Raw genomic sequence first — 13,434 nt, forward strand, 5'->3', positions numbered from 1 at the left:
CCCATGGGCTCTTACCTTCTTAACCAATCTCCCATGCGGGACCTTATCAAAAGCCTTACTGAAGTCCATGTAGACTACATCAACTGCTTTACCCTCATCTACACAACTAGTCAACGCCTCAAAAAATTCAATCAAGTTAGTTGGACATGATCTCCCTCTGATAAAGCCATACTGACTGTTCAGGATTAATCCCTGCCTCTCCAACTGAAGATTAATCCTGTCCCTCAGAATTTTTTCCAATAGTTTCCCAACCACTGATGTTAGACTCACCAGCCTGTAATTACCTGGTTTATTCCTGCTGGGTAGCATCGCAACTGACTGAGCTAGCCGAGTCTTCCACGACATATCAAGAGGGAAAAACTTACTTGACCTCGCCCTCACCGATCTACCTGTTGCCGTCCATGATAGTATTGGTAGAAGTGACCACTGTCTTCACACTGGGGATACTTTCCATTGTGTTGTCTATCACCACCACCATGTTAAATGGGATAGATTCAGAACAGATCTAGCAACACAAAACTGGACATCCATGAGGCACTCCAGACCATCATCAGCAGCAGCAGAATTGTATTCAAACACAATCTGTAACCTCATGACCCAGGATATCCCTCACTCGACCATTACCATCAAGCCAGGGGAGCAACTCTGGTTCACAGGCACACCTAAAAATGAGGTGCCATCCTCTTGAAGCTACAGCACAGGACTACATACATAATAAATAGCAGAACCAGCATATGATATACAGAGCTAAGCAATCCCACAGCCAACTGATCAGATCAAAGCTATGTCTTCCTGCCACATCCAGCCATGAATGGTGGTGGACAATTAAACAACTGACAGGAGGAGGTGGCTCCACGAATATCCTCATCCTCAATGATGGGGGAGCCCAGCACATCAGCGCAAAAGACAAGGCTGAAGCATTTGCACCCATCTTCAGGCAGAAGTGCCAAGTGGATGATCCATCTTGGCCTCCTCATCACAGATGCCAGTCTTCAGTTGATTTGATTCACTCCACGTGATATCAAGAAATGACTGAAGGCACTGGATACTGCAATAGCTATGGGCCCTGACAACATGCTGGCAATGGTACTGAAAACCTGTGCTCTAGAACTGGCCGCACCCCTAACCAAGCTGTTCCAGTATAGCTATAACACTGGCAACTACCCGACGATGTGGAAAATTGCCCTGGTATGTGCTGTACACAAAAAGCAGGACAAATCCAATCTGGTCAATTACGGTCCCATCAGTCTATTCTTGATCATCAGCAAAGTGACATTGACAGTGCTATCAAACGGCACTTACTCAACAATAACCCGCACACTGACACTCAGTTTGGGTTCTGCCAGGGTCAGTCAACTCCAGATCTCATACAGACCTGGTCCAAACATGGACAAAAAGCTGAATTCCAGAGGTGAGGTGAAAGTAACTGTCTTTGACATCAAGTCAGCATTTGACTGAATATGGCAGACAAGGAACCCTAACAAAATTGAAATCAATGGGAATTGGGAGAAAACTCTCCACTCGTTGGAGTCATACCGAGCATAAAGGAAGATGGTTGTGGTCGTTGAAGGCCATTTATCTCAGTCCCAGGACATCCCTACAAGAGTTCCTCTGGGTCGGATCCTAGGGCCCACCATCTTCTACTGCTTCATCAATGACCTTCCCTGCATCATAAGGTTGGAAACTGCTTTTTTTATTTGTTCATGTGATGTGAGATTCACAGGCTAGGACAGCATTTATTGTCCATCCCTAACTGCCCTTGAGAAGGCGATGGTGAGCTGCCTTCTTGAACTGCTGATGTCCTTGTGGTATAGGTACACCCACAGTGCTGTGAGGGAGGGAGTTCCAGGATATTGACCCAATTTTTTTTTTATTATTCATTCATCTCCTTTGTAAATCTGAGCTGCCTCAGGCATTGCTCTTGGCTCATTTGAATGCTCTTGGAATACTTGTGGTGGGTAAGGCCTTCGATGGAGATTTCTCCTTCTCCCTCCTCTCAGAGCTCCCCCTCTCTCCCTCCTCCATTCCATCTGCTGGTCATATGAACACAACAAGCCTACATATGAATTAGGAGCAGGAGTAGGCCATTCGGCCCCTCAAGCCTGCTCCATTTGGTAAGATCATTGTTGATCTGATTGTGGCCTCAACTGTACTTTGCCGTCTACCCCCTATGCCCTTTGATTCATCAATCAAGTATTTATCTGCCTTAAAAATATTCAATGACCTAGCCTCCACTGCTGTCTGGGGAACAGAATTCCACTGCCTAACAACCCCCGAGAGAAAACATTTCTCTTCATCTCTGTTTTAAATGGGACACCCCATATTTTTAGACTGTGTCTCCTAGTTCTAATCTCTCCCAAAAGAGGAAACATCCTGTCAGCATCCACCCTGTCAAGTCCCCCCAGGATCTTATATGTTTCAATAAGATCACCTCTCATTCTTCTAAACTCCAATGGATAAAGGCCCAACCTGCCCAACCTTTTCTCATAAGATAACTCCTTCATCCCAGGAGTCAGTCGACTGAACCTTCTCTGAACTGTTTCTAATGCAATTATATCCTTTCATAAGTAAGGAGACCAAAACTGTACACAATACTCCAGATGTGGTCTCACTAAGGCTCTGTCCAACTGCAGCAAAACTTCTTTACTTTTATATTCCATTCTCATTTCTCTTCCTAATCACTTGCTGTACCTGCATACTAACTGTTTGTGATTCATGTGCCAGGATACCCAGATCCCTCTGTACCACCAAGTTCTTCAATCTCTCTCTATTTAAATAGTATACTGCTTTTCTATTCTTCCTGCCAAAGTGGACAAGTTCACATTTTCCCACATTATGCTCCATCTGCCAAATTTTTGCCCACTCACTTAACTTATCTAAATCCTTTTGCAGACTCCTTATATCCTCCTTACAACATACTCTCCTACCAATCTTTGTGTCATCAGCAAACTTAGCAACCATACATTTGGTCTCTTCATCCAAGTCATTGATATAGATTGTAAATAGTCGATGCCCCAGCACTGATCCCTGTGGTACTCCTCTAGTTACAGCTTGCCAACCTGAAAATGGCCCATTTATTGCTACTCTGTTTCCTGTTAGCTAACCAATCCTCTATCCATGCTAATGAGCTCTTATTTTGTGTAGTAACCTTTGATGTGGCACCTTATTAAACAACGTCCATAAATCCAAGTACACTACATCCACAGGTTCCCCTTTATCCACGTTGCTTTTTATTTCCTCAAAGAACTCTAATAAATTAGTTAAACATGATTTCCCTTTCACAAAACCATGTTGACTCTGCCTGATTGTATTAAGATCTCTAAGTGCCCTGCTATAAATTCCTTAATAATAGATTCCAGCATTTTCCCTATGACAGAGGTTAGGCTAAGTAGCCTGTAGATTCCTGCTTCCTGTCTCGCTCCTTTCTTGAAGAGAGGAGTTACATTTGCTATTTTCCAATCTGATGGGACCTTTCCAGAATCTAGGGAATTTTGGAAAATGACAACCAATATTACTATAACAACCTACTATTACCGCAGCCACTTCTTTTAAGACCTTAGGATGAAGTCTAGCAGGTCCTGGGGACCTGTCAGCCTTTAGTTCTAATAGTTTTCTCAGTACCCTTTCTCTGGTGATTGTAATTGTTTTATGTTCCTCCTTCCCTTTCACCTCTTTATTTACAAGTATTTCTGGGATGTTACTTACGTCTTCTACAGTGAAGACAGACACAAAATATCTGTTCAACACTTCCGCCATTTCCTTATTTTCCATTATTAATTCCCCAGACTCTCTGTCCAGAGGATCCAGGCTCACTTTAGTTACTCTTTTCCTTTTTAACACCTATAGAAACTCTTACTCTCTGTTTTTATATTTCTAGTTAGCTTTCTCTCATACTCTAATTTCACCCTCATTTTTTTTAGTCATTCTTTGCTGGTTTTTAAATTCTGTCCAATCTTCTCACCTACCACTAATCTTCACAGAAGTATACCCTTTTTCTTTCAATTTAATACTATCTTTAACTTCCATAGTTAGCCATGAATGGTGCGTCCATCTCCTCGAGTTTTTCTTTCTCATTGGAGTGTATCTCCTAAATGTCTGCCACTACATCTCTACTGACCTACCCCTTAACCTAATTTCCCAGTTCACTTCAGCCAGCTCAGTCCTCATACCCTTGTAATTGCCTTTATTAAATTTAAAATGCTAGTCTTAGACCCACTCCTTTCCCTCAAACTGGATGCGAAATTCATCTTATTATGATCACTGCTACCTGGAGGCACCTTTACTATGAGGTGTTACAACCAGGTGAGGAAGGGGTCTAGGGCTCCCTTCTCAGACTTTTCCTGGTTTGGCTGTAACAGGGTTTAACTTTTAAAACACAGTGTTTTCAGCTTCCCCTCAATGAGTCCTTGCTCACTGCTCTCTAATTGTAATTGTAAAGGAATCAACCAGACAGATTTTCTCAGAGTTAGACAAGAAAGGTGTAAGTTTATTAACTTTAAAATTCTAACTCAGTTAAAACTACTAAAAATACACAACATGACCATGCTAGCATGTGTACTCATTAAACACATATGCAAATAGATATAGAGGAGGAGAAAGAATTAAAAGGGGGGGGAAGGTTTGAAGTAGTAGATGGAAATTCTGTTACCGGTTTTGGGGTGAATGTAAAGTCTTTGATTGAAGTTAAGTCTTGCAGTTCTCATTGGGGCCTAGTGCACACTTTCAAACTTGTTTCGTTGGTCTTCTGTCTTGAGGCCTAAGTTACTTTCGTGGGTCCCTGGACCTTTATGTGAGAGAGAAAGAGATGTGCTCTCTTCTTGAAGTTCAATTGCAGTCTCTTCCAAAACCTGTTCTGTGAGCACAATTCAATTAATTCCAGGTTGGCCAGCAGGTTAGTCATGTGACTAGCTTTTTGCTTGAGACAGCCTCATCTGCGAGGTTTGTGGATTTCTCACAGTTTACCAGACACTCTCAGTGGCAGGGTGGGGGGTGGAGGGTGGAATGCTGGCTCTTACACATTCAATGACTCTCAATCTCAATGTCTCTTGATCATCACTATTAACAAAACCCATCTGGCTAATTGGATCCGGGAGTGCTCCTATTGTCTCTCCATGCCACTGTCTTTTAGAATGCAAATGTGCAGCCAAATTTCAGCCACTGTTCTGTGGTCTTTTTAAAACAAGTTATGTTCAATGTCCAGTAACAAGTCAAAAATAATGTTCCATATAACAAAATTAATATGTTTCTGTCACAGAAGTCATTAATTAATCCTGTCTCATTGCACATTACCAGGTCTAGAATAGTCTGCTCTAAGAAATTGTCCCAAAATCACTCAATGAGCTCATTCTCCAGGCTACCTGTGCCGATCTGTTTCGTCCAATCTGTGTTTAGATTAAAACTACCCATGATTATTGCCTTATGTTTCTTACAAGTCCCCATTATTTCTTACTGTAAACCGCGTCTTACAGTGTAGCTACTGTTAGGGGGCCTATAAACTACTCCTACAAGTGACTTCTTACGTTTGCTATTTTCTGTCTCTACCCAAACTGATTCTAAATCTTGATCTTTAGAACTAAGGTCATCTCTCACTATTCTTTCTGCACTGGTTTTTTCTTGAGTGATTAACGTAAACAGGACCTGCATGGTCCAAGTTTGTAATCCTGGCATCGCATCAGTTGGTCAGGCAGTATGATGTCAGGATAGCATCCATTCACAGCCTTCCAATGCATGCAGGGGATGCACCTGCATGTGCCCTTCTTCTGTCCTTACTTCACGTGGGACACGCTGGAAGTGGCCGGCAGTGCGGCCCACACTCGATGAACGGCACAAGGCCTTCGTAGCATGGTGCAGATGGGATATGATTGTTGTTTTAAGATTTCAAAGAGACTGGATAATGTAAACCATGATGAGCTGTTTCACCTTGCCCCTCACCTTGTAGAACCAGAGTACACAGCCTGCATCTAGAGAGATAAATTCAAAAAAAATTCTGCAGAAACAATTACTTTGGTGAGTGAGTGGTCGATCTAGGGAACGGGCTCCCTATGGAGACGGTGGAAGCCGATAGTAATGATTCATTCAAAAGGAAATCAGATAGGTTTCTTCCAGAAAATAAAATTTTGGGTTACAGTATATGAGTAATTTGAGACGTGACATATGGTAAGTGTAACTTGCTTGGGAGGAACAGGTGACTTTGGACTTATGGTTCTCAAAGCTCTTCATCAATGGGGGTTTCCCTCACCCTGGCGCAAATTTTACAGACCCCCCCCTCCACCGACGTCAGGGGTCATTTTGGGTGAGGGGGGGAGGGTGGAAAATGCCTCCAGGAGAGGCCCGCCATTGACCTCGACACCTGGAAGGCCCAGCCCAATATTGCCACTGTTGGCGAGGCCTTGTAGTGGCCCCCCTGCCGCTCAGCGATGGGAGCTCCATTTAAATGTTTAAATAAATGTAAATAAATGAATTAACGACCTTTACACTCCTGCCGTCTCTCCCAGTGCGATATTCGTGCCGGTGGCTGGCACTCTTGTGCCTTTGGATCCCTGTCCAGGTGGCGAAGAGGGAGGAGGTAGGTTTCTCAGTGCAGGAGGCGGGGGGAGCAGCATCAGAGTCATATCATTGGTGTGGGGATGGTGGGAAGGGTTAGAGTGTAAAGTTAAGAACGTTACGAGGGGGGAAGATCAGGTGCACAAAGTTTTGGGGGGTGTGGGAGAGGGGCAAGATAAATTTATTTAATTTTTTAAAATCAATTTTACATCAATGTGTCTTTAATTTCTTAAATGTAATGGTAGGACTCAAAGCCCTTTAAAAATGGTGTCAGCGCCTGCGCAGTCTGCCCCAGCTATTTACATGAGCCGCTGCACTTAATATTGCATGCTGTGCGAGCAGGGGACTGTAAACTTCGGCCCTTCATGTCTGTGTCTATGGTAGACTAATTGATAGAGATTGATGCTAGGGTTAGTGAGCAACTCCGTTATTGTATCATGTGACTAGCAGGATGGTCGAAGGTGAATTAGATAGACCTTGGTCTTAGTCATCTAGTAATTGCTATGCTCCTATGAATATAAGCTGTGTACAGTGTACATGCTTGGGGGAGAGACAGGTCTGAGTAAATCAATGGGTAAATCAGGGAAAAGCCGGACTCTCAGGCTTCCATACCCACTTTTATATCCAGTTTTATTTATCACCAATCAAAAGTCAGAATCATGCATTGTGGAACTTCTTCAGCATCTTGTGTCCTGGCCAATATTTATCCCTCAACCAATTTTTCTAAAAACAGACTACCTGGTCATTTACCTCATTGCTGCTCGGGGGGTCTTGCTGTGCGCAAATTAGCTGCCCCATTTCCTGAATTACAGCAGTTTTACAACATTTCAAAAGTACTTAATTGGCTGTAAAATGCTTTGGGGTATCCTGAGGTTGTTAAAGGTGCTATATAAATGCAAGTTTTTCTTTATCACCTAATGGAATTGTTTTAACTATTTACAAAACATGAGAGCAGAAGGACAGGTTAGGGTGTGTGGCCCAAATAAGCATTCTTAATACAAACACATGGAGTATAAGGAACAAATGAATAAATTGCAGGCGCAAATGCAACTTGGAGGGTAAGAGATGATAGCCATTACTGAGACATAGCTGCAAGGCAGTCAGGACAAGAACTAAATAGACCAGGTTTTAAGGTCTGCAGGAAAGATCGGGAAATGGTAGAGGGGAGGAGTAGCCTTCGTGTTTAAGGATGAAATCATTTAAATGGTTAAGAAAGGGTATAATGAGAGGTAAGCAGGCAGCGGAGACTTTATGGGTAGAATTAAGAAATAGAAAAGGATTTAAGACTGTGGTGGGAGTTGTGTATAGGCCCCCTGATAGCAGCTGTCAAGTGGTAGAATGTATAAATGCATGTAGCAAAGGCAGAGTGGTTTAAATGGAGGATTTTCACTTTCATATAGATTAGGCTAAGCAGACAACCTCTCATCAGAAAGGTAGTGAATTTCTTGAGTATGTCCAGGATAGTTTTAGGAACATAGGAACATAGGAGTAGGTCATTCATCGAGCCTGCTCCGCCGTTCAATACGATCATCCACTGCAAAGCCTTTTTCCCACATTATCATCATATCCCTTTATGTCATTGGTATTTAGAATTCTGTCAGTCTCTGATTTAAACATACTCAATGACTGAGCTTCCACAGCCCTCTGGGGTAGAGAATTCCAAAGATTCACAACCCTCTGAGTCAAGAAATTTCTCCTCATCTCTGTCCTAAGTGGCTTCCCCCTTATTTTGAAATTGTGTCCCCTGGTTTTAGACTCCCCAACCAGGGGAAACATCTTACCTGCATCTATCCTGTCTATCCAGTTTAGTATTTTGTAGGTTTCAATGAGATCAACCAACACGGGCCCAGTTTCCCCAATCTTCATAGGACAGTTCCGCCATCCTGGGAACAAGTCTGGTGAATCTTTGTTGCACTCCCTCTATGGCAATAATATCCTTCCTAAGGTAAGGGGACCAAAACTGCACACAGTACTCCAGGTGCGGTCTAACCAAGGTTCTATACAATTGGAGCAAGACTTCACTACCCTCTCAAATCCTCTTGCAATAAAGGCGAACATACCATTAGCCTTGCCAATTGCTTGCTGCACCTGCGTGTTAGCTTTCAGTGACTTATTGACGAGGACACCCAGGTCCCTTTGTACATCTACACTTTCTAATCTCTTACCATTTAAGAAATACTCTGCACATCGGCTCTTCCTACCAAAGTGGATAACCTCATATTTTTCCACATTGTATTCCATCTGCCATGTTCTTGCCCACTCAGTAAGTCTTTCCAAATCCCCTTTAAGCCTCTTTGCATCTGTAATATAATAAAATGTCGTGGAACTATCAAAGGGGCAGGCTATATGTGATTTCGTAATGAGTAACGAACCAGATTTAGTTAACAGCCTAATTGTGCATGAACATTTATCTAATAGTGATTATAATATGAATGTGGTAAATTTGGTGTTTGAAAGTGAGAAACAGCTACTAAGATTCTAGATTTCGTTAAGATTAATTTCAACAAGATGAGACAGAGACTGTCCACAATAAACTGGGCAAATGAATCATGGAAGGGAACTCACCAAAATTATTGTAAGTAAAATAACAGGAATGAAGAAAATAATGGCACTAGAGACTGACAAATCCCCACAACCAGCTGGTTTCCATCCCAGGGTTTTAAAGGAAATAACTGTGAGCATTGCAGATGTCGTAACTATAATCTTCTAAATAAAAACAGAAAATATTGGAAATACTCAGCAGGTCTGGCAGCATCTGTGAAAGAGAAACAGAATTAATGTTTCAGGTCGATGACCTTTCAGCAGAACTGCAGTATTTTGTTTTTTAAATCTTCCCAAGTTCTCTTGATTCGCGAAGTTCTCTTGATTCGCGAATCGTCCTTTTAGATTGGAAAATTGTGCATGTTACTCTGTTATTTAAGAAAGGTGAGAGAGGGGAACCAGGGAATTATAGACCAGATAGCGTAATATCTGTTGTCAGGAAATTACTAGAGTCTATAATGAAGAATAGGATGACTGAACACCTTGCAAATTTTCAGCTGATCAGAGAGAATCAGCATGGTTTTGTAAAGGGTAGGTCATGCTTGATGAATCTGATTGAGTTTTTTGAAGAGGTAATTAAAGTAGTTGACAGGGGAATGTCTATTTATATGGACTTCCAGAAGGCATTTGATAAAGTTCCTCATAAGAGACTGTTAGCTAAAGTTGAAGCTCATGGAATTGAAGGCAAATTATTGATCTGGTTAGGAAATTGGCCAAGTGGCAGGACACAGAGAGTAAGGATAATGGGCAGGTACTGTAATTGACAGGATGCGACTAGTGATGTCCTGCAAAGATATGTGTTGGGGCCTCAACTATTCACTGCAGACATTCACAATTTAGATGATGGGATAGAAAGCTACATATCCAAGTTTGCTGATGTCACAAAGATAGGTGGCATTGTAAGCAGTATAAATGGAAGCATAAAATTGCAAGGAAATATCGATAGATTAAGTGAATGGATGAAACTGGCAAATGGATTTCAATGGAAGCAAATGTGAGGTCATCCACTTTGGACCTAAAAAAGGATAGAATAGGATACTTTCTAAATGGTGAAAAGCTAGAAACAGTGGAGCTCTAAGGAGACTTGGGGGTCCAGGTACACCAATCATTAAAATGTCATAAACAGGTACAGGAGATAATCAAAAAGGCTGATGGAATTCTAGAGGACTAGAATACAAAGGGGTATAAGTCATGCTTCATCTATACAAAACCCTGGTTCGACCACACCTGGAGAACTGTGAGCAGTTCTGGGCACCACACCTTAGGAAGGATATATTGGCCTGAGAAGGATTGCAGCGTAGGTTTGCCAGAATGATACCTGGACTGCAAGGGTTAAATTATGAGGAGAGATTAAACAAAATAGGGTGTGTTACCTGGAATTTTGAAGGTTAAAGGGTGATCTGATCAAAGGTTTCAAGATAGTAAGGGGAACAGAGAGGGTAGATAGAAACTATTTCTGCTGGATGGGGAGTCCCGAATTGGAGGCATAGTCTAAAAATTGGAGCCAGTTGATGCAAGGTTGTTGTTAATTTTAAATCCGAGTTTTGATAGATTTTTGTTAACCAAAGGCATTAAGGGATATAAGGCAAAGGTGGGTAGATGGTACAAAGGGCTAAATGGCCTAGTCCTATTCCTTTGTTCCAAACAAGTAACAATAGAGAATACTTTGGCATTGATAATTACACAAATAGTTGTCAGTAATAATCCAAAATGTGGTATTTTTAATCATCTTAATGGCCACTTAGCTGATCACCTGTCCTTAAAATATTAAATTAGTGATATTTTACTGATCTACTTCAGGAACAAGGGTTATTTCTGTCACCAGATCATGCAATTGTTTCAATTATATGCAAATTGCTTTCATGCAGCAAAACCTGGTAAAACAACAGGATGTTCTATGGCTCCAGTAAAAACCAGCCAACGATTATAATTGTAATTGTAATATTTATTTAAAACATGAATGATATGTATCTAAGAGCTGAAAATAATCCCACTCAAAATAAGTAGTTATTTTCAATTCTGTCTGTCTCGTCTGAGTGGGATGTTGCTGGGTGATACTTTGTGTTGTCAGAAAACAAGATGAAATGTTTTTTTGAAAGGAACATGCTTTGTGCATCAGTAGTTTCAATGCTAGTTCCTCTCCTCTCTGATACTGGGGGGGTTTTAACATGGGTGAGCGGGTGGGGAGGGGTGAGGGGGGGGCGCTAAATAGGTAAAAATTCTAAGTGTGTCAGGAAGTTGGATCCAACTCAGCTACTTCCAGGTTGTACTGAAGTGGGACAAGGAGCGATCCCGAGATGGGTAGGGGCAAGTGAAGGATGGCATTTTAAATATGCTAATGAGGCTGGAAGCCTCAAATTTAACCTGCTTTGCAGGTTTAACTGTGGCTGGCTGGCTTTCCCAGGCCTCAGGGAGAAGGCCGATGCCTTCACATTACTGCTTGTAGGCAGAAGGAGCACGAGTTCTTCCTCCTGGCCGCTCAAGCACCCCCACCATCAGACCTCCACCATACAAACCCAATAGCTCGGTAAATGGACCCCCTGATTTACCCGGTCCTGTGGCTTCCTCCAGAGCGCTCCCTATCTGACTGGATGCCAACCTTGTCAATCAGGCTGACTTCTGGGCAGGGACCAGAAGTCACCATCTATGGAGTTAAAACGTGGGGTTTCCCTATGATAATGGACCCCTCACCCACTCCCAGGGCGTTGGCAAGTGAAAATTCTCCCTATTGTGACTGATTCACACATTATTGAGGCGGCTCAGCAGCAGCTAATCTTACCCAGTTCATCCACATTAATATCCATGAGAGTACAACAACTCAAACCAGAATTAGTATAGCGTCCTCAACATAGCAGTCCCAAGGAGTGCCATCAGACAAAAATTGATACTGAGCCAAAGAAGGAGACGTTGGATCAGGTGATCAAACATGTCGTCAAAGAGGAAGGTTTTAAGCAGCATCTTAAAGGAAGAGTTTGAGGTAGGAAGGTGGAGAGGTTTACGGAGAGAATTCCAGAGGCAGCCAAAAGCCCGGTAGCCATTGGTGAGGTGAAGGAAGTGCAAGATACACAAGAGGCCAGAATTGGAGGAGCTGAGGGACTTTGGAGGGTTGTTGGGCTGGAGGAGTTAATAGAGATAGGGAAGGGTGAGGCCGTGGAGGGAGTTGAAAATAAGAATGCACCTGAAGTCAGCGAGCACAGGGTGCTGGGTGAACAGGGCTTGGTGCGAGTTAGGATATGGAGTGGGTATAGAGGGTGGGTGATAAGAGACCAGCACAAAGAGTTTTAGAATAGTCAGGTCTGGAGGTAACAAAAGCATGGATGAGGGTTTCAGCAGTAGATGAGCAGTAAATGGTTATTTAAGATTTATCTGTATAGAGTCTCCACATTGAGGTCCATCTGTTTCTGAGATTCTCAGCGCATAATCTTTTCAGCTTTCCTCCTTTTTCCAAATTTTAGAATATAATTACCTTTTTGTCAAATCTCAGTTATCAGTGGATGACTAGATTGGTTCTTTCTCTCTTGATTTCTGTCGAAAATGTTCCATTAATTTGAGCACCATGGCAACTGAAATGCTTAGCAACCTGAGAGGACAGCCCAGGTCTGTGATTGTAGTGCTGAATAGAGTAATTGAATTGCTTGCTAAGAATGAACAGCAGTTTTTAAAATATAAGATAATCATTCAGCCATCATTTTTGCTAAATCAGCACAGATTGATGTGCAAGATATAAACTATAAAAGCCCAGAAATTTAATGGCGCTATGTCCATTTTTCAGATACAAAATGGAAACCGAAGCACCCAATATGGTGGATGAAGCACGTATGCAGTCGTTGCGCACTGGAGATGCGCTGTCCACCCTATTGGTAAATGCAGAAATAGAGGCGTCTAGAGCCTGTGCCTGAAACAGGCATTAGACCCTTTGCATATGCAAATAGGGCACCTACCACCTGACTGAGGCCCCTTTGTAAAACTGAGCTGCTTTGAACACAGCCGGTGTCAGATGCTTTCAAGAAAATGTGGTCTACATGCAGTCCAACTATCAGTCCGTAAATGCAAACACTTTCATCAAAAATACTTCCCTGGATGTGGAGATGGGAGGAGTAGGAGTGCCCCTCCCAGCTTCACTGCAATGCCAGAGACCACTACGCAATCCCCATCCCCACCCCACCCCACCTCCCAATCCCTGCTCCTGATCGCCCACCCCTCCTGATTGCTATCTCTTCCTTCCAAATGCCCCCTCCCAATCTCCCCCTCCCAATCTCCCCTTTCCTCATAATTCCTCTTCCAATCGCCCCCCCCCTTCCCAATTATCACCCCTTTCCCGATAGGCCCCATCCTATCTGTCCCTCTTGA

General features: G+C 42.6%; 1 protein-coding gene across 3 annotated transcripts in view; it reads left to right on the forward strand.

Annotated features, from left to right (window-relative positions):
• Positions 1-13,434, forward strand: part of tmcc3 (transmembrane and coiled-coil domain family 3) — a 150,956-nt gene that overhangs the window by 26,658 nt on the left and 110,864 nt on the right. Inside the window, exon 2 of one of the 3 annotated variants that reach the window (XM_068058799.1) lies at positions 12,857-12,944. The exons of the other annotated variants lie outside the window; for them this stretch is intronic. Coding sequence (XP_067914900.1) covers positions 12,864-12,944 — 81 coding nt within the window. The 5' untranslated portion in view covers positions 12,857-12,863. The remainder of the gene's footprint in view (positions 1-12,856; positions 12,945-13,434) is intronic. 3 annotated transcript variants of the gene reach the window in all.

This window comes from Heterodontus francisci, chromosome 27 (assembly GCF_036365525.1).
Source record: "Heterodontus francisci isolate sHetFra1 chromosome 27, sHetFra1.hap1, whole genome shotgun sequence".
Lineage (NCBI taxonomy): Eukaryota > Metazoa > Chordata > Chondrichthyes > Heterodontiformes > Heterodontidae > Heterodontus > Heterodontus francisci.